Below are 23,001 nucleotides of genomic sequence, written 5' to 3'. Positions count from 1 at the left end.
TAATCTTTCTACTTTTGTTCTTAATTTTCCATTACATCGTTTCTAGTTGGAATGCTTTCCTCCGTGTTTTATTCTTAACTGACTGCCATTTGACTCATCTTATTACAAATGCATTTTCTCAGAAAGTCCCTTTGCCTATTTCAATTGGTTAATTGATAACAGATGCATGTGCACTTTTGTTACCGCGCTATTTTTAAATAGTTTTTTTTTAGGTTAAATTCATGTTTCACGAATTAATTGTATATGATTATAGTATAGGTGGAAGCATAAAACAGTTACAAAACATCCTCCTCTCCCATGTTAAGAATGGCTTTCAAAATAATAACGTTATTATTTCAGAACGGTAACAAAAGTGCATAAGTACCTGATAGCATTGCCGAGCATATAGAAATAATGTAATAGTTATCAATACAAAACATATTCAGTTTTCGGCATAAGTGTGTATTTATTTCAAATATATTTACATCATTTAAAATAGCATTGTATTATTATAACTAGGTCGTCATATTTTAATGCATAGACCTATCATCGCCGAGATATAAGTATATAACTACTTATGAAGAATAGGTAACACGTTATCATTGGCATCTTCCGGCCATATGAGGTAACCTATTAAATAGCAAACGTAATCTCGAATGACTTGACAAACGGCATTTGTTGTTCATTAAATTTTTACGGCGTCAAGTGATAGTAAAGAATAGTTTTAAAAAACTAACCTAATGTTAAAAATGGCTTTCTAAATGATAATGTTATTACTTAACCACGGTCTTCGAATTGCACAAATGTTTTTTTTTTTTTAAATTTTCATTGAAACTATCATACGATGAGTGTTGTCTTGTATGATTTTATGTTTTTCCTTAATTTCTAACTGTTTGCTAGCGTTTTAAACAAAAGCATTAAGTTTACGCCCGACACCTTCTTAAAAATTGGCCAGCGTTTGCGCGAAATAAAACACAAAGTTTTTGTTCGGCGCATTTTGTTGGTTTACGTAACTAACTCGGAAACGGAGTTGTAGGTGAGTTCAGTTTCAGAAAATAAAGAGAAATGCTGTTCCAAACAAAATGGCCGTCTCAATCAAGAGAAGAATTGTAAAAGTTTGCAGACGCAAACAAAGAAGAGTTACGGAAGGTAGTCCGAAGAATACTTGAGACGGAGAGCAGATTTCCATTCTAGTGTGAAGACGAAAAGTTGTGTGCATGAATTTTTTTATTTTTTTTATTACATTTTCACCCCAAACAAGGCAAATTGCCACTTTGGTGTAGGGGCTACTATCAGGGGCAACAACTACTGGGGTACTATGTAGGGATTTGGGCAGCAAGATGTCGGTTCACGTTACACTTGAACTTCTGAACGTCAGTACTGTTGGGGAAGCAGGGACCTGGAATGGAATTCCAGAGTCTAGCGGTTCTGGGGAAGAAACTATTGGAGTAAAAAGATCTTTTAAATCTAGGGATCTCTACAGTGTGGGGTGGGATTTAGCAGCCTGTCGGGTTTGTCGAGGGTGCTCACGTCGTGGGGGCACAAGTGATTGCAGTTCGTCAGAGAATTAACCACTAAAATACTTGTAGAAAAGGCAGAGGGATGCAACATTTCGTCGATGGGACAGAGGCTGAAGCTTAGATGCCAGTTCAGGGCCTATCAGGTTTGCGACTCTCTTTTGAACCTTGTCAAGGAGCGAGAGACTAGTAGCAGATGCACCAGCCCAGATGTGGCAGCAATACTCCATACATGGGAGAATGGTGGCCTTATAGAGGTACAGGATACTTTCGGGTGTTAGTAGCTTTCTAGCCCGGTAGAGAGAGCCCACCTTTCTTGCAGCGGCCCTGGCAATGCCTTCAATGTAATTGTTCCAACTCATGTTTCCTGTGAACGTTAGGCCAAGGAGTTTGAAAGATGGACTCTCAGATAAAGAGTCGTTGGCCATTGCTATGGTTGTAGAGAGGGTTTCTTGTAATTATTGAATGAAACTAGTTTAGTCTTGGCAGCATTGAACGCGACCAACTACTTTTGTCCCCATTCCACTACAGATTGGAGGTCTTCCTCTAGTGTTTCTGCCATTTCTTTAGAAATGTGTTCATTCGTCTTCCTGTCGTGCCTGCCAATAAGTGTAGTGTCATCAGCATATATCCCCATTTCAGAGGCAATTTTGTCGGGGAGGTCATTGATGAATATCAGGAACAATAGAGGTCCAAGGATAGAACCCTGGGGCACCCCCGCATTTATATCATATTGTTTAGAGATTCTTAAGAGATTCAGTATATTTTGTGGAGTGTGACCGATTTCTGAATCGTTGGGAGCAGAGCGTGGTTCCATCTAATTGGCCAGTTCTTTAGCATCCCTGTTTATAAATATAGCCTTCCAATTTTTTGTAACTATATCATCATAGGAATATCAAAAAATATTACAACACCGGCAATAATGTTGTCCCCATTCTGTATAAGTGTATATACATGCATATATACACGTATAAACGCATGATATCGCACGCACATCATATATAGAACTAAAACAAAAACATCTTTTTTACTTTTATACGTAATGTTTATTAAATTGGTGTCAATTACGATGCATTTAACGTTTATAATTTTAGAGAATATAAAGTCATCTGGTGATAAATATGAAGGCGCGATAAATCCTGTCTTCGTAGTAGAAAATGAAATCGCTGGAATTAATATTGAAAAACACGTAAGTATTTAATAATATCATTTCATGCATAACTTTCATTTATTTATTTATTTTCGGATTATTATGCTTATTTTTTAGTTGTTTCACGACATTTCGACCAACTATTCCCCTGGCCTTCGTCAGGTGGTAAACCGCGACGGGGTGGAAATGCTGAGTCTCTTAAACTGTATACTCAGTAATTACTGTCTTCCATAGTTGTTATTGTCTCACCACGTTTCGGCCAACTAATCCTGTGGCCGGCTTTGTGTGGAATTGAAACCGCTATCTTCGGAAAATACTCACCTGGAAACATAGAGAACTAACGTTTGTATCCACTGCGCCACGGGCCCCGAAGGTAGTGAGACGACAATAACTATGGAAGGGAGTAATTACTGTGAATACGGTTAAGAGACTCAGTATTCCGTTCCCGTTGCTGTTTACCACCTGACGAAGGCCAGAAGAATAGTTGGTCGAAACGTCGTGAAACAACAACAATGAAGATAAGGATAATATTCCGCAAATAAATAAATGAATAAATAAATAAATGAATGATTAAATAAATGTAGAAACTTCTCATCGCAAGAGGATTCCAATAATAAAAATAATATAACTTTCATTGTAAATGGACTGGTTTACATATTCCGACGTATTTCCGAATAAAAGTTCTCATAAAATCTTTCACGACAATCGCGCTTTTCTGACAATACAATTATGGATATTGCTGGTATAGGTTTCTCTAAGCATTTAACTGATTAAATCAGTCTCTAAAGCGCACACAAAAATACATTGCTTCCTTTAATATAATTAAATATACTAACAATTATATATTCCTTTAGTGTTGGGACGATTAATCGGAATCGGATGCGACAATTGGAAAAATAAAAACTTTTTGGGGGTAAAATACCGGAATGGAAAAAGTGTTTGTCTATTTTCCGATGCCAAAAAACGATTCATTTAATTATTTTTTTATTTGGTTTTGTTTAAAACAACACTTTTTACTGCCGGTAGTAATAATAAAATAATAAATATTTATTGATTTTAAACTAACAGTAAAACTAAAATCTATAGATACCCCCTCCACACACACACACAAATGTGTTTTTATTCTTAAAAAATTATATGTACATTTAACATGTGTTTTTACGGTGATCGGGAAAATTAACAAACTCTATAGTTAAATACTTAGAGATTTATAACAAATCGGAATCAGTAATGGTATCGGTATCGAGAATTGAGTACAGAATCGATAATTGTAACGTGATCCAAAAAAATATTTGGATCGTCCCATCACTATATTCATTTTTTTTCGCATATTTTAGCTAATACATGTCATGGGATTGTTGAATTTGCAAATTAATATTCGATTGTTCAATTGTTTACGTAAGAATGACAAGAAGACAAATATTACACAAAAAACTAACAAAGATGCAATAACCAACATGATAGTTTCATTACAGCAAGACAGATTCTACACTATCTACCTGAATTAGACAATGACAGATATCATATCTACATTAGCAATGAATAGTGATCGCCACTTCAGAGACGAAATAAGTAAATTTCATGATTAAATTTAAATTTATTTGGTCTATATTTATTATCTACATCGTTTCTCTTTATATTATTGTGAAAGCAAAGAATGGTCCGCTCTCAAGAATACACTGTGTTTACTTCTACTCAGCGTTGTTCGGGGAAAAGACGGGTGAGATTATAGTATTACGTGCAAACGTAATAACTCCGGTAAATGAATTACATTACTATTTTTATTGCACATAAACATAACAGACGGGGGAGAAAAGGGCGGTGGTGAAGTAGGTGTATCAGAATTTTTTTTTTTTTGGGGGGGGGGGTGACACCCCCTAACACGAAACTGCAAAAAAATATAAAAAACTCGTAATTTATCTTTTAAAAGTGGGTTTATTTTCTTTATGGATTATACTTCCAAAATAAACTATTAAAGTTGTATAAAAAGTAATAGAAATATTATTTTTTTATTTAAAAAAAAAAACTAATGAAATCAATTGATACTAAGGAAGTTGGCTTAACCAGTTTTGTGTCAACGAGAAATGATATGCACGTATGTTAGGCCAATAAAAAATTGTGCATTATTTATCTGTATGTAGATTAAAGGCAGCTATTATTCGACTGACACTCTAGTGTTGTATATACGCAGTTTTCACCGTGTTTCAGCTTGCTGCTGACTCTTTTTAAAGTTCGCGCCTTAATTTTGCATTGAGTCAACCTCTTCCAACTTAACCAAGAGGAGATAACCTATACATTTTGTATATCTTACATTGTCACTATACAAGGAATTGCTAAGATCTTAAGATTATAATTTGATGGATGTCGACAGATGTTGAGGCTTAACACTGAATTATCCTCTAAAGCTATAGTTATCGTTGAATTTAAAATATAATCTCAGAACAAAATCAGACTATAAACAGCAGATGCAGTGTAAACAAACAAATCCATAGTCATCCAATAAACTACAATAATAGCAGTGGGATTATCAATTTCCCTCCCGAGCCGGACGTAAAATGGCTGTAAAATCAGTGCTGGACCTTTATTAAAGATTATGGCCATTTTGCAGTATAAACAGCAAAACAAAAACTGGTAAAACACACACACGCACTCCTGCACACACACACACACACACACACACACACACACACACACACACACACACACACACACATATATATATATATATATATATATATATATATGTCACGGTAACATTTATTGGTAGATTTCTGCAATATATTGGCTATGTGTTCGATTTTTGAGCGATTATCGATATTCGGCACTATTTGTGCTTCGAAGTTAATAAACGCTTTAAAATAAGTTAAAACGCACAAAATATATCCAGATCGGTAAAGTAGTAAATTAGTCTTTGGTAACATATGTATTTATGTATTTGTATTTGTATTAGTTTTGTTATCTATATTGCAAAATGATACAAAATATTATTATTTAATGATCTCGTTGGATGGATTATTAATCAATTTACTTTAATTAACAACATGTTTACTTTTCCTTTTAGTTATTAATATATTTGAATTTCATGTATGATTTCAGGATGGTTCCTTTCGGGAGAATAATGACGAGAAAGAAACTCGGACAAATAATGAATTGAAAAGAACAAAAATGTCAACTTTTATGGATAAAGTAACCACTGGTTTGGAGAGGCTGAAGACTAATTATTGTGACGTAACGATGTTTCAAAATAAAATCTTCTGCCTTTTGTTGCTCATTTATTTCTTATGGGCAGGTTAGTAAATTGTCTTTCGCATTTTCACATTTACGGCTTTGTGGGAATAGATTCGTGTACATGCTTAGAAATGTTAGGGTTTTTTTTAAACGCCGCACATCGATAAATATATTTTTTTAAACTTAAATATAAGGTCAACGCTAATTTTTCAGATGGCAGGATGCTTTTAAAATATGACACACTCATTTAAGCTGGATGTTAAGAGATAAAATGATATTTTATTTTGTTTAAAATGAGTCTATATTTACCAGGGTAAAATGTCACCCGAGTCTAAAGGTTAATAAGACTGTTAATTTTATGGCATACTATTAGAGAGTAAAAAGCACGATAGGCGGAAAAAGCAAGATTTGATTAGCTAAGAGGAATCTTCAACAAGTACCCGTTAATATTGAACTTGCATGTGACTGCGTTGTAGTCTGCAGTGTTATTGTATCACGACAATGTGTTCAATAAATGCTAGGATATTGAAAATAAATCCTGGCCATGGAATCTCTGTTTGGTTTTAGCAACAACTAGGAAGAAATAAAAGTTCCTTTTTGTGGTTGTAGCATGCCGTGTTCTTATATATGTTTTACAAGAGGAAAAAAGGTTGGATCTAGTCGAGCATTTAGTATGGCAATAGTACCTTCTTTGCTGACAGAATGATGCAACCATTTTCCCTCCACAATCTTAGCAACTCATTTTATGTATATTTTCTATTTTTACATCTGGATTGAAAATCATCAACATGGAGGTTTCTAAAGTAGAGAGATATTCATTTCAATTCAGACAAAATTGATCATCCGATCGTTTGTGGTAAAAGGAGAGAAGCTAGGTTTAGGAGTTGTTAAAAGTAACTAGATACTTCCCCTTCCATTCTAAGTTAGAAAAGATAAATTCGAAAAGATTTTGATCACCGATGCTCTTTGAAGTTTTGCTCAAATTGTTCTGCCGTGTTTGTTGCAGTTCAAAATTTTCTCGGACCCCCACACCGTCCGGCACTGTCGTAAAAGAACAAACAAAACTAAATAAATCCGACAGCATTTCTTTCTTTTAACATAAGTCGTTTATTACAGTTTTTCTTTCTCCCTATCTAGATGCCAGCTTAAAAATCTCTTGCTGTCCATCTAACTTGCATCGCGTTTCTCTTTGTTCCAACCGCAAGCTGGTCACAGCCGGCCCATTCTCGCTATCATTTTGCAGGTCCATCTCTTTCGGTGCCAGCTTTTTTTCTCCCCGACCACATAGTGTCCTTTTTCTCTCTTTCTTCGGACGCAAGCCCGAGCACACTTGCCAATTTGCATACGCGTTCAAACGCTGTTCCTACTGCTAATACAATCGCTTGCCGTTCATCCTTCGGCTGCTGTTGATATTTTCATACGTGCTCATGTGCGCTCTGTTACATAGATACATGTCAACGAATGATGACAGAATGTGATTTGGAAGATCGTTTATGAAGATCAGAGAGTTAGCTTAAGGGTGAGTTCTTGAGGTAAACCGGCTTTGATGCAGTGTACCTTAAATCGTAATGTTTTATTTATTTGTATTTTAATAAGTACAACTTTACGATTGATGATTAAGAACTCGGAAACTGCTGTTTATAGTTAAACTGGAATCCACAGACGTATGTACGCTGCATCAAGTTGATATAAGAATATACTTGAAAAACTATGATGATCTGGAGGCATCCTGTTTTGCGCTAAAACTTAATTTCTTTTTCCATTTCTTTAATATTCTTTAGTTTATTATATTTTATGTTTATTAATTTCATTATGTTTTTATTATGTTTATTTTGTTTAATCCGACTATTATGGTTTATTATTATTATGATTTAGTTTTTATCATCTATATATTAATACGATATGGTGTGTTCTTTTGTGTGTCACGCTTACATCTGGGTCATTTAATTGTTATGAAATTCCATTAAAACAAAGAAAAAATTCGTGTCACTGTTGAGGCAAAGCTAATAAAAATGATTTGTTCTTCTTGGCCTTTTGGCCAAGATCAAAGTGTAGTATCTGTTCCGGCAGATACTGCAAGCAAAGACCATATGTGGGGGCAACTCCACATATAAGACCTTGGTCAATGTAGGGGCAACCCTTCATACCAATTGTCACTATCCAGCTCCCCTACTCCCCGGGGAGTTGGTCCCCATTTCCCCTTCACTCCTCACTTTAAAAATCGGCCTTGTGCCTAATTTGCTCGGTGGGGGAGAAAATAAATACCATCTGTTCTTAAAACGCTAGATTTCAATTTTTTCTCTCTCAGTGGAGGAGAAATCCTTTACGACAGACAATTTTTTGTTTCTTTTCTCCACGTTAAAAAACGACCCTAGTGTCTAAATCTGTCCCGTGGGGAGGCATTGTAAATAGGTACTATATGTAATGTAACAAAGTTTTAATATTACAAAAGTAACTGAGGAAAGTAATTTCTGATTTAATTAAAAATGCCCTGGATATGTCCCTTCTGATTAATTATAAAATGCACTGGAAATTTCTCTTCTGATTAATTAAAAGATGCTCTGAAAATGCCCGTTCTGATTATTTTTTGTTTGTTTGTTACTTGCCTCCCCACAAGGGTAGATTTGGACATAAGATCGGTTACAAATTTGGAGGGAAACCAATTCGCCAAAAGGAGCACTCTGGTCAGTAACAAAAATAAAAATTGTATCAGTAATGAAGGATTTCTCCTCCATTAACCAAGACCAAATAAGCGGGGATTTAAGTCACTGGAATGCTGAGACTGATACTACACTCAGAAATTCATGGTCAAGCAATGGTTGCCTAATCCATAACCGTGTTAATGTTTTATGTATTAATTTCAAAAGGCTGCTGAAACAGTTTATGATTTAAACATTACTTTATTTCAAGTATATTTTAAACAGTGGGATGAGGATATTAAATCAGTACCGGAAATGACTTAAACCGTTTACGAATTAAACATTACTTTATTTCATGTATATTTTTAATAGTAGTGTGGGGTATATGAACTCAGTCACGGAAATGGCAGAAACCGTTTACGCATTAAACATTACTTTATTTAATGTATATCTATAACAGTGGGGTGGGTCCCGGAAAGGGCTGAAACAGTTTACTATTTAGACATTACATTATTTCATGTATATTTTTAGCAGGAGGTTGGGGATATAAAGTCAGTCCCAGAAATGGCTGAAACAGTTTACGATTTAAACATTACTTTATTTCATGTATATTTTTAATAGCGGGGTGGCAGACATAAAGTCAGTCCCGGGTTTGAATGAAATAAGTGCAAATATATACTAGCAGAAAACGTCGCCCAGTATTGAATGAGATAGGTGGAAAACATATAGTAGCAGAATATCCAGTGTCGCCCGGGATTAAATGAGATAGGTGAAAAATATATACTAGCAGAATATGCTTTGATTGGATTGGATAAGATAGATCGAACATATATACTATGAGAATACCCAGAATTGATTGATGTGTTTGTAAAGAAATAATCAGCCAAGGCAATATATTAAAATTATTATTTAAGTAAGGGGGAGCGACATAGTAGGTTAAAATTATGAAAATTATTGTCGAAATTAGTAACATATCCAAGAATTATGAAAAATGATGAAATGTGAGTTAATTGATTGGTGTGTTTGTAATGAAATAATCAACCCAGGAAATATATCAGAGTTATTATTTTAGTAAGGGGCAAGCTGTAAGATGTGTTAAACTTATGAAAAATTATTATTGAAATTAATAACAAATTAAAGAATTATGAAAAATGATGAAATATGAGTTAATTGATTGGTGTGTTTGTAATGTAATAATCACTCCAGGAAATATATCAAAGTTATTATTTTAGTAAGAGAGGGCAATAAGATGTGCTTTAATTACAAAAACTATGGTCGACATGAGTAACGTATCCAAGAATCATGAAAAATGATAAACTGTGAGTTTATTGATTGGTGTGTATACAATAAAATAATCAGTCCAGACAATATATTAAAGTTATTATGTTGATAAGAGAGAGCGATAAGGACGGTTTAAATTATGAAAATGATTGTCGAAATTAGTAACATATGCAAGAATTATGAAAAATGATACTATGTGATTAAATACATTAGTGTGTTTGCAATGAAATAAGCAGACCTGCCAATGTATCAAAGTTATTATTTTAGCAAGGTGGGCGATGATGTCGGTTAAAATGATAAAAAATGATTGTCGAAATAAGTAATATATCCAGGAATTATGACAAATGATGAATTGTGAGTTAATTGATATGTGTTTTGTAATGAAAAAAAATCAGCCCAGACAATATATTAGTAATTATTTTAGTAAGGTGTGCGATATGGTAAGTTTAAATGATGAAAAATTATTGTCGAAATTAATACCATATCAAAGAATTATGAAAAATGATGATTTGTGAGTTAATTGATAGTTGTGTTTTTTTATGAAATAATGAGCCCATAAAATATATCACATTTTTTATTTTAGTAAGGAGAGAGGCGATAATGTGGGTTAAAATTAAGTTAAATTATTATTTTTTTTTTACACAGTGGTCACCACTTATCAAGGCCCGGAAGCCACTCAGGGATAAGGGTTATTGCCAGTACATTACGTTAGTGTAGAGATTTGATGAAGTGTCTAATTAAGGGGGCGGTTCATTAGGAATTTGTTAACGTTGGACTTGAACACATCCAAGTTGTAGTCAGGTGGGAAGCAGGCAGACGGAACAGAGCTCCACAGGCGTGAAGTTCTAAGAAAGAAGCTTTGTTCATGGAATCCACGTTTTGATTTAGGCAAAGATAAAGAGTGGGGGAAATTTTTCATAGTGGATTCGGCTAGACGGGTGTTTTTCGTGAAAGATTGGCGAGGGGGGACCAGAGATTGGAGTTTAGACTAGCACCTACTATGGAAATTACGATAAAACAAGGATAGGCTCGCAACGTCTCTTCTGTGGGAGAGAGGTTGCAGGGTAGAGAAAAGGGCATCCCCCACTAAGCCACGAAGTCCATTTTGTACTCTGTCAAGGCAGGATAAGCTGTTTTTAGCAGCTCCTGCCCAGATATGGCAGCAGTATTATGGACGTACTTGGCTTTTAAATTGTTATTAGTTAAATTATTATCGAACATAGTAACATATTGAGTAATTATGAAAAATTATGAAATGTGAGTTAATTGATTGGTGTGTTTGTAATTAAATAATCAGACCAGGAACTATATCAAAGTTATTATTTTAGTAAGAGGGCGATACAGTTTTAATAAAAGGGCTAGAATAATATGATTGTGCCTTTCTTCATGCTGAACAGAACGACCACAGAATGCTCAGCAACAATATATTACATATGAAAAATGCCGCTGTGGAATTTCCACTGGTCCCGCTAGTCTATATATTAATACGATAGCGTGTATGTTTTTGTGTGTCACGCTTACATCCGGGTCGTTTGATTGCTATGTAATTCTATTTTTTGTAACAAATAATTTTACCAAGAATTCTTTATAAGTTTTGGTTTCGGTTTGGATTATAGCTGATGGAACTCTAATCATTTATTTTTTTATAAATAATTTTACTGAGAATTCTTCATAAGTTTTGGTTTCGTTTTCGATTAAAGCTGATGGCAATCCAATAATCTATTTCTTAAAATAATTTTCTCAAGAATTCTTTATAAGTCTTGGTTTCGGTTTCGATTTTATGAAGAATTCTGCATAAATGTTGGTTTCGGTTTAGATTATAGCTTAAGAAACCAAAGTTATATTTTTTTTTTTTACACAGTGATCACCACTTATCAAGGCCCGGAAGCCACTCAGGGATAAGGGTTATTGTAAGTACATTACGTTAGTGAGGAGATTTGATGAAGTGTTTACTTAAAGGGGGCGGTTAATTAGGAATTTGTTAACATTAGACTTGAAGACATCCAAGTTGTAGTCCGGAGGGAAGCAGGCAGACGGAACAGAGTTCCACAGGCGTGCAGTTCTAAGAAAGAAGCTTTGTTCATGAAATCCGCGTTCGATTCAAGCTGATTAACCCAAGTTGTATAGATATATTTTTCATTTTTGTAATCGCAACTTTATAATATATAAAAATCGATAGAACATTAACTCTATAATAATATATGCAAAATCTGCAAGAATTAAAATATCATATTTAAGCGTACTTTACGACCTGGCTATGCCGGACGCCCCTGCTAGCTTAGATAAATACTTCTACAGTTTTAACAAAATAGCCACAATAATATCAGAGCGTCTGCATTTACACTGAATATATACAGAATGCCAACATCAATATATTACATATGAATCAGTCCCCTGTGGAAATTTTACAGGTCCTGCTAGTATTTATTATTATTATTATTATCATCATTATTATTATTATTATTATTAATAATAATAATAATAATAATAATAATGATAATAATAATAATTACTGTAATTGTAGTATTATTATTATCATTATTATATTTCTTCTTATTATTATGTTTCTCATTATTATTTTATTCTTTATAATATTGTTATTATTATTAGGTTCATTATTCTTATTTTATGTTTTCATGTGTTCATTATGTTTTTATTATGTTTATATGGTTTGTTTATTTTGTCTTTTATGTTTATGTTTTACTTCGTTAGATTTATTAGTTTTTTGTTTTATGTTTATTATATGTTATGTTTATTATATTTTATGATTATCACGCTTATTATTTTATAGGACATTATTATACTTACATTAGTTATTGTGTTTTATGCTTTACGGCATACGGGCCTTATCCGGCTCGTGGAACTCTTACGTAAATTTTAAAATATTTAGGAGAAATTTAAAAAATGGAATTATGTGAAAATAGTGAGGTGGTTTGTCTTTTTGTTCTGAAAATTATTTTAAAAAATGAGGTTTTGGAGGACCAGTTTCGGTAAAAAAGCAAATGTAATAAGCAAAATAGTATAATACATTCTAGGTTATTTTATTTGATTTTCTTAAATATTGGCCCGGGTAGCTCAAAAAAGACAGAAATATGTCACCCCCTCGGTTAGAAAACTTTCGAGACCCTGAGTTTAGTTTACTATATATTTATTTTATATTTATTAAGTTGTTTCTTACTGTGATTTTGCATAATTTTATGTTGATTATGTTTGTTATGGTTTTTATTGCAAAATAACGATTCGCATACCTTATTAACGACATAGAAGACGATGAGAAACGAAAAGATTAGGAAAATATTAAGGACATAACTTACCAAAAATCAGGGGTCAATAAATCACCAATAGAATACAAAAACATAAAAATATAAAGTCTTGGATGATAATTAAGTACAAAACACAGTTTGATAAATTAAGCAAATTAAATAAAACAACTGAACTTGCTACTTTGTTTTGCATAAGAAGATCGTTGGACAAGGTTTGAATCGCTGGGATTTGTTTCTGTAGAAGTTTAAAAATAAAATTACTACATAAACATTTTCGCAAAGAAACTTAGTCGTATCTCTAATCGGGATGTAGGGGAGATCACTTTACTCGCCGAATCAGAAAAGAAATTTTCGTGAGACAAAAGACTTGTGCTAAAAATAATCGAAACATATTTCCAACCTTTCACAGGTGTATAAATTATTAATAAGAAACATTCTACGCAGCATATCTTAGAGTCATTTTCGAGAAATGGTGTCGAAGTGGAAAAGAATAAATATACAGTTTAAGTAAAAGATAAAAAAAAAAACAATTTGCAAATAAATTTACATTATCGTAACAGCCTCTCACCATTGATTTCTCGCTGATATTGGTCTCCATTGAAATTTGAGTGGCAATAAGCCTTCCCAAGGTCCCAGTTCTCTTCGCGCGTATTCAGTAGATGTCTGGTCAGCGCTCTTTCCTCGGTCTTTCCATCCTCCTTGACTCTTCTCGGCTAGGATGGGTGAGGGGATGTAGAACGTGTAGATATGCAGCTTCAGTGTTCTTGGTTCCCTGGAATGCTTATTTATGCTTTGCCTTTGCAGCAGTTTGGTTGGCTCAAGCATGTTGTTCATGTGTATAAATCTCCGCATTCAACGGTTTTGCTTAATATTTAAGCTGTTTTCATTATTGTTAATTGTTGTATCTTTTTAGCCATTCCTCTGATTCCAATTTCTCCCATTCTTTTTTCAAAATATTTCGGAAATGTTCCTAGTTCTACTATTATGTATATTATTTTGATTGTCTTCATGATCCAAATCTCTTTTAACATTCTGGCTAGCTCTGTGTATTTGTCCCGTTTCTCCTTTTCTTTGATATTCACACTGTGGTCAGCTTACGATTTAACAGGAATTTTCTTTCTTGTTTATTATTTGAACATCCGGTCTTCTTGCTTGGATGGATTTATCCGTCTGTATGTCTATGTTCCATAGAATTTTGTGGTTGTACTGTTGCAGGCTTATGCTTGTACCATTTGTCTGTATGTTCGAGATGCAGTTGTTTGCATAATTCCTAGTGTACTGACCCCCCCAACTTGGTCGTGAATGCTTTTGTATTCCTTTTGGGCCAATTTACTGCATTCATTTACTATATGGTTTATTGTTTCGTGCCTTTTCCAACAGAGTTTCCATGTGCTGATTTCTTGTGTTTTGTCGATCTCTGCTTAGATATGGTTGTTTCTTATCGAGTTATCTTGTGCTGCAGTTATTAGAGATTCAGTTTCTCGGTTTACATGTCCTTTTCGCATCCCTGTCGAGGTGTTTTCGTTATTCTCATATTTTGTCACTCTTATGAATCTTGCATCTTGTTAATTCTGATCCCATTTTTCTTTTCTCGTTTTGTCATTTGTCTTTCTGTTTTCTGTTTTGTTGGGGTTTTTTTTTCAGTGTCTCTCGCTGCCATAATTATCCTTTCAGTATTTTGTATTATGTATTTTTTTGTTCTTTTTTTGTGTGATTCGCACAGTCTTCTATGCAGAGTATTCCTCTGCCGCCGTCTTTCCTTTTCACGTAGAGTCTGTCAGTATCGCCCTTTGGGTGTAGTGCATTGTGCATGGTCATGAGTTTCCTGGTCTTCTGATCGAGCTGTCTCATTTTTATTTAGTCCACTCTATAAACGGTCCAGAGTATTTTACTAGTGATACTATCCATGTATTTATACTTTTTTATTAGGTTTCTGCCATATATTTTCGTTTCCAGGAGTTTTCTTGTTCTCTTGACGTATTCCTTTCCAATTCTCTCTTTCATTATTAATATTTATTATATTGAGGGCGTGTCCGTAAATCATAAAAAATGTTCAATCTTCAGGGGTCACTAAGATATATATATTTTAAATATCTTAGCTTCGGACCGTAAGATTGAACTTCCTTTATGATTTACGGACCCACCCTCAAACGCGCGGCCCGAATTCTTGCAATGCAGAGCTAACCCCTCTTTGCCTTAGTAGAGAAAAGAAAACATGGAGTTAACACCCGAGGAAGGTCGTAGGTTACAACGACCGAAACGTTGTGCCAATTGAATAATAATAATGAGAATAATTGTTCGAGTAACCAAAACAATACAAACTTTCTCATCTCAAAAATTCAGAATTGAATTAAAAATCTTATTTCGTGGAACATACAACTCATTTAAGTAACCTTTATTCTGTTTGAAATTTATTTCTTTGTCACTATCTCGGTATTAATTAACACTGATGATTGGATACGAGGGGCGTTCGAAAAGTATTTTTATTCCGCCTGAATGGATTAAAGTGGATTGCAAATTACATGCTTATAATGACTGACCTTATGCATACATGACCTGAAATGTCTATCTCTCTGTTACAGATATTGACGATTTGAGACTCTAAGAAAGCAACTCCTTGTCATGAAGCAGATATGCGTCATTGAATCCCTGGCAGAAGTGCACTAAGAATAGGGGTGACAATGTAGAAAAATACATTTTAAAGCACTTAAGGTCTCCTATTTTAAAGGTACCTTTCCCATATTCGTAACTTTTTAACTTTTAGGGTAAAAAAATAGGCGTACTTTACTTTTTGAACGGTCCTCGTATAGTAATATTTTCGTATCTTATGATATTTATCTTTTTTCTAAAAACTTTGAATGCATCTTTTTATATTTTCTAGTTGGAGATTCGTTGCTGATATATCTTCCAGCCTATGCGGAAAGTATTGGACTGAGCAGGGAAGAAGGAGCTTTGAATATGTCAATCTTTGGGATCACCTCCACCATCATTCCGATTTTAGTTGGATTCCTCGCCGATGTCTTACACATCCCCATTAGTTATCTTTTACTGACGTGTTTAATTGCAATGTCGTTTAGTATACTAGCTTTACCCTTTTGCAAAACATTTGTAACACTTGCCTCGAGTACAGTCATCCTTTCTATCGGTTATAGTAAGTATTTTTTTTTTTTACTCACGTTCACCCCAACAAAACAAGAAGACACTTCGACGTAAAGAGTTACTATTTGGGGCCATGCCTAGGAAAGATTAACACGATGTTGATTTACATTACATTTAAACTTCTGCATATCAGTAAGGTCAGGGAAGCAGATAGAAGGAAGAGAATACCAATGTCTAACTGTCGGAGGGAATAAAACTCTTAGAGAAGAAAGGTTTCTGGCATTAAAGAACATCAACAGGGAAGAGGTGTGATTTTGTTGCTAAGCGAGTTTGTTGAGGATATGTAAGATGGCGGTGGTGTGTGGGCAAAATGGAAGAGATTCATTGTGTCCGCTTTCCCTCTTCGGTTGCCTTTCTCTGGTTGTCTGATTGTCTCTCTTTTATTGAGAGGGATTACGTCAGAATATTCTCCCACGTCTTTTTGCTTATTGTCTGAAATTTCAGTCAGTGCCGCTGATACCAAATCCCCGGGAATTCTGAGTATCTTATTTTGAACACCTTTGACGTTATTGCCGGCGCACCTCGATCTGGGTTCATTTCTATTGACGTCACCTTCGCAAGCCCAGACAGCCGATTGTCCTCTCCAGAATTAGCTCTGCAATTTGCAACCCCCTTGTAAGACTACTACTCGAATGGGACATGGATTGGCGCTTTAATATGTGTTACACCGGCTTTCCTTGAGCAGAGGAATTTACACCGATTAGCACTATAAATAGCGCTAGTAATCCCAACACAGGTGAGAAAGATGCAACTGCACTTCAACTGCTTGATTATTCTTATTTTCACTGTTGTTCCACAACACAACAATATGTATATAAATGTTGAAAACAATATGTATATAAATGTTGGAAATAAAATACCAATGAGAATTTTCAAATACAAATAAATTTCTGCAGTTCTTCTTAACAAAATTCACGTGAGCTATTTGTAAAATGAAGAAAAAAAATAAACCTTTAACGAATCTCCTCTACAACGCTAAGCATAAACTGTTGTCCGGATTGTGATACGCTTACGCAATTATAATTAGCTTGATAATGACAAATTTTTCGATTTCAATATTATCGTTATGAAATCAGTGAAGTCACATGACGGGTTGTAGCTGCAGTGAAGAAAAATGCGTCAGTTTGTCCTCGGTCTGTGACTCTCGTCTCTCCTGTCGTTGTCTACTACCTTTATTTTATTTGCACAGATAACGTCAGAACATTCCACCATTGTCTTGAAATGTCGGCCAGTTCCGTTGACCTAATCTCTGGGAATACCACGTCCCCCATTTTGACTTCTTTTATGTCATTGCTGGAGCAACTGGATTCAGGATCTGACCGACTTTTCTTTGACGTAATTTCCGAAAGCCCGGACGTAGTCGACCGTTTTCTCTGCCACCTGCACCAAACTCTGTAACACTAAAATAGGTGAAAATTTGGGAACACCAAGCGATATATCTGCTCTGTGCTTATTTCAGAGTTGTTTCCAGGACTTCTCCTTGCCACTGGATTCAGACAGTTCTGACACAAAAGAATTGTGGTTGCAAATTACACAAACCCTGCTTCACAATTACTTGGGATTCACCACTTATCAAGGCCCGAAGGCTACTCGAGGATAAGAGATAATTAAAGTAAGGTGATAGTTTGGTAATTGTCAATGGTGTAAATTGAGTAAAATTTGATTATTTATGGGGACGGCTCAACAAGAACTTGTTCATATTGGTTTTGAAGGCTATCATGTTATATTAAATCGTGAAGCAGGCTAGAGGAACAGTTTTCCAAAGGCGGGCATTTGATTGAATCTGCTTGTATTCTTGATGCATAATTTGTTATTTTTGCAGGTTTTGGAACTTCTCTTCGCATTGTAATGATTGCAGGAATAATTGGAGTTAAAAAAATGTCCGAAGCCTACACTATAATGACAATGTTAATTGGAATTGGGTATACTCTATATCCCATCATTAGTGGTGTGTACTTATCAACTATTCATTTTCAATAGTTATTTTCTTTTTTCTTTTTTTTTGTTGTTGTTAATGATACGAGATGACTTCAATAAGTTTTCAGACTTTTTTTACAGGCATTTAAAATTGTCGTAGATTCTTGAAAATACATTATGTTATTACTATACATCTTCTGAGATGACTGACCAATTTGTGTGATTTCAGTTTCAAATGAACAATTACAGCAGGAATTGGAATACATCCTACTAAAGTCTGAATGTCACAGCTGAGGAATTTCAAAAATGCTACCTGGACGTGATGACACTTTAGAAGAAAGATATGCAATAAGATTCTTTAAACTTGGAAAAAAATGTTACAGAAACGTATGGGATGTTTCAGACTACTTTTGGACCATTTTGTATGAATCATGAATCAGTTTTGGAGCACGTAAGGCATTGACAGAAGGCAGGGTATGTGAGGGACTGTAGAAGGAGTAAGAAAGTCAGAACAGCAAAGTTGATTAGCCAAATAAAGAATTTCATAGAGAAAGACAGCCGTGTGCATATAGAGGCAATAAATGCAGTTTGATGTCAGTTTATAAGATGTACATAATTATTCTCGAGGAACTGAAAATGCGGAAGATTTGCATAAATGCACTAGTTCACAACTCCATCCTTGTCACAGACTATTGGCATTAAGACAGTGCCTCGCCCTCCCTATATTCCAGACCTTGCTCCCTGTGACTTTTGGTTATTCCTTAAGCTGAAGGAAACCCTTAGAGGCTGTCGTTATTAGACAATTGAGGAGATGAAAGAGGTTGTGACTAGGGTCATTGAAACGCTCACACAAGAGGACTTGCATGGGGCCTTTCAGAAGTTGATGGAACGGTACAATATGTGTATTGCAGTCGGAGGAGATTACTTCGAAGGGGACTAGTGTTTCACGTGTGTATTATAAATAAAAGTGCTCATATGAAAAAGTCTGGAAACTTATTGAAGGGACCTCGTATATGCTGTGAAATAGCATTTAGGTTTACAATGTTTACGCGAACATATCACATAAATGATTCACACTTGCTTAAAAGTTCAACTTCTCTCGTCGATAATAAATAGGGGCAGCTGCACTAGCAAATGTTATAAAACATCCATTTACATTTTCTTTTCGTTTTAGATGTATGTGTATCATACGGAGATCGTTTCAAGTGTAATGAATTATACTTTTAACTAAAAATGTTGAGGAGCTACGAAAACGGGGGAGGTACCATTAAATTGAGCAATCTTTTGTGTTCCGAGATTTATGTTTTTACATAGTCACCACCATTCTCAATGCACTTTTACTAGTGATGAGGAGGTGGCTGTGTATGGGCGTCTGAAGCGCACTTTGTCACCCACATTTCTGTCGCTACTCTGAAATCGACGAACACATCTCCTAATTGGGCTGACATCAACCGTATTGTTTCCTAAACGTTCAACAAGTTCTGGTGAATGTTTATCGGTTCAATTTTTTGTGCATATAGGAATTCAGTGACGCATTTTTGCTATTGATGCACGTCAGTAAAAGGAGTAGCTTTTTTTTTTAAAGGTTCAAACCGTCAATATCTGAAACAGAGTGATGAAACTTTCAGGTCATAACAATGCAATTTTTAATTATCCTCTAATCCATTCGTGCGAAATAAAAAAAATAGGAGGCATTACTTTCGGAACACCTTTGTATGTCAACATTTACGGCATGAGAACCTAAAATCATTTAATTATCAGCGATTGATGGAATTCATAGCATAAATTAATGAGAAAATTGATTTAACCAACATCAAATCGCTGGAAACATAGGGATTCCACTTTGCATTTACTACGTGATTGTTCAGTTCATCAGAGAGCTTCTTCTTTTTACATAGGCATCACCACTTATCAATGTCAAGAGGCCACTCAAGGATAAGGGTTAAAGAGTGTACAGTAGAAATTGGACAAAATAGTAATCGTTAGTAATGGAATTTCGGTAAATTTGTTAACTTATATGGAACGGCTCATCAAAAACTTGTTTATATTAGACTTGAAGACAACCATATTGTAGTCAGCTGGAAAGCAGGAAAACGGAAGAAAATTCTATAGGCTTGCAGTTCTTAGAACTGCAAGCCTATAGAATTTTTCTTAGAAAGTAGCTTTGCTCATGGAATCTGCATTTAGATTTAGGCACAGATAAAGAGTGGGGGAAATTAGTGATAGTGAGCTAAAATTAATAATATGTCACTCCCCATCGTCATCAGAGTAGTGCCGGGAAAATTATTCCCAACTAGCATTAAGGTAAAATGCTTTTCCATATAAATAATTTAATTAGTTCTAAAGTATCACAAACAAAATATAGGAAATAAATTTCATCAAAATATAAATGTTATATGTTCTAGAACTCGCGGGGATAGGTTCAGACTCTGAGCTTATGATAAGCTCAGCTTATCGTATTAAATCTCGGAAGGTTAAGCCTCACCGATAAATCGTAAATAAACAAGCACGTGTCCTAGAATGATTAACTTATATATATATATATATATATATATATATATATATATATATATATATATATATATATATATATATAATTTAATCATCGTTTAATTAAATTATATATAATATATATATATAATTTGATCATCGTTTAATTAAATTATATATATATATATATATATATATATATATATATATATATATATATATATATATATATATATATATATACTAATTCTCCAATTTCAAATATCGTTTTCTCAGTGGGTCATTTATTACGTTTTAAAAGGTGGTCATTACAATATTGTTTCGTCTTGCGACTAAAAAGTCTGCAAATTTATGTTATTATTATTATTATTATTATTATTATTATTATTATTATTATTATTATTATTATTATTATTATTTATCTGGTTTATTCTCGCTGAAATATAATCAAATTCAATGTCTCCAGATCATTTTTCTTTTTCAATTTCTCACACATTTCCGACGCAGTTTCTTACTCCTCCTTTCAGTTTTTTAATTCACATTTATAGTCATATCACTCGTAACATAATTTAATCTAACACAATACGCATTCTTTAAACTATTTGTTTCAAATAAAAGGGGAACCAATTCAGGAATTTATACGTGAATTACGTCCCTTGATCACTTCTGAATCAATAACTAATCTGTGATACGTCTTTTTGATATTAATAAAATTCTTTTAAACGTCACTCTTCTTTATTTTTGTTAATTATATTTATTTTTCATAATTAAAAGTAACTCCAATACTTATATATGTAAATCAGATCGTCCTCTCACTATTTAATTACTTTTTTTTTATTTAATAATTTTACGATAGTTTCCTTTTCAACACAATCTCATTAGTTAAAACCAGACATGCTCCTTTTATATTATGTATATTTGATATGTTCCTAAACATAAGGGAGGTAATTCCAGTAATGTATATGTGAATTACCTCCCTTTATCACTTTTTACATACTTAAATTGGTATACTTTTACGATACTAATAATTTATTTTTATGTTAATTTCAGGAATTGTTTACGATGCAACGCATTCTTTTCCCGTGATCTTCTACATGGATTTTGCCTTGGCCCTCTTAGGCGCCATTTTATCATGTGGAACCATCTATGCCCAAAAGACGGGGAGATTCGCTGAATAGTCTGTTTTGGTCAACTGGGATCAGTTGTTATTTTTAAAGCGGCGAGTTTGGGCTGTTAAGTAAAACGATAGAATTGTAAGCTGTAATTTTATTAGCCTCTTCGAAGTTGCGAAAGAAATATCCTGCCTGAATTTTTTTTTGGTGATTGATTATCACTTATGAAGACTCAAGAGCCACTCGAGTATAAAGGCTAGTGACATGGTCAATTGATGCATATAAAACCAAATTTAAATATCTATTTAGTAAGGAATATGTAAGTGTTTTTTAAGAGCTCGCAAAGTTGCGAGTGTTTGGATAATTGATTATTTGCTCCGAAATCATGTTCTATACGCATGTATGACAAATACAATTCCACAAATATTTCTGAAAACGTTTCGTTTCCGAGTTATGGACCATTGGAAGAAAACAATCAACATTCTTAATTGTAAGCGTCTTACATGTCTTATGCGTGTACTGGTAGCAGTAATAAATAAAGATATATTTTCGCTCGCAGAGAAATGTCCCTGCTAGATGATTTGGTTACGCATTGATCAATCAGTTTTCATGAAACGTTGATTTCATCTGTCACCTGAACAACTACTTCAGCCTCTTTGGTAATCACGGTTTGTCAGCAGAGAGGCTCTGAAAATCAAAGAAGAAAGACTTCCGCCACATATTCTCTTTCTCTCCTTCTCTTTCTCCTCTCTCTCTCTCTCTCTTTCTCTTCCCTCTCTCCTTCCCTCTATTTTTCTCAATTTCTATCTATTTCTTTCGCATCCATATCTTCTAGACATTAAAGCATCAACTAACTTCTAAAGTTAACTGTTGACAGATTTCCAGCAGCTAAAAATACCTATCCCTTTCTTCACTCGAACACTATCCAACTTTCTTCAAATTATACCAAACGGTATTTGTAATGGAATAAAAGATGCATTATTCTTATATAAAAAGGGTTTAGTTTTCCTTTCCGTTTCTTTCTAATTTATATATCTAAAAAAGTTAAATTGTCTGTCTGTGTATATACATTTCCCTACCACACTACTCTGTCAATTTTCAGTCTACAGACTCGAGATTTGCCATAAAGGTTATTGAGATTTGGGAAAATCTTTTTAATCGAAAGCAACTCCTGGCATTTACGTTCGTCAGAAAAAGAGATGCGTCATTGAATTCTTCCATGACGAAATAATTGAACCGAGCAACATTCACCGGTGCCTGATAAAC

The 23,001-nt window shown here is 34.2% G+C and overlaps 1 protein-coding gene and 1 pseudogene across 8 annotated transcripts in view; both read left to right on the top strand.

Moving 5' to 3' along the window:
• Window positions 1-22,741, top strand: part of LOC145278014 (monocarboxylate transporter 9-like) — a 215,576-nt gene extending 192,835 nt beyond the window's left edge. For 7 of the 8 annotated variants that reach the window (XM_080130201.1, XM_080130197.1, XM_080130202.1 and 4 more), the window contains 5 exons: window positions 2,591-2,685; window positions 5,743-5,935; window positions 15,939-16,208; window positions 18,039-18,164; window positions 21,674-22,741. In XM_080130201.1, coding sequence (XP_079986327.1) covers window positions 2,591-2,685; window positions 5,743-5,935; window positions 15,939-16,208; window positions 18,039-18,164; window positions 21,674-21,801 — 812 coding nt within the window. In that variant the 3' untranslated portion in view covers window positions 21,802-22,741. The remainder of the gene's footprint in view (window positions 1-2,590; window positions 2,686-5,742; window positions 5,936-15,938; window positions 16,209-18,038; window positions 18,165-21,673) is intronic. The other variant, XM_080130199.1, reaches the window with a different exon arrangement.
• On the top strand, window positions 7,893-8,017 carry LOC145278592 (U2 spliceosomal RNA; annotated as a pseudogene).
• Window positions 22,742-23,001: the final 260 nt, after the last annotated feature.

This window comes from Euprymna scolopes, chromosome 6 (assembly GCF_053919585.1).
Source record: "Euprymna scolopes isolate OS-2025 chromosome 6, ASM5391958v1, whole genome shotgun sequence".
In the NCBI taxonomy this organism is placed as follows: domain Eukaryota; kingdom Metazoa; phylum Mollusca; class Cephalopoda; order Sepiida; family Sepiolidae; genus Euprymna; species Euprymna scolopes.
Note: the sequence above shows the minus strand (reverse complement) of the source record. Positions and strands in the feature narration are given on the sequence as shown.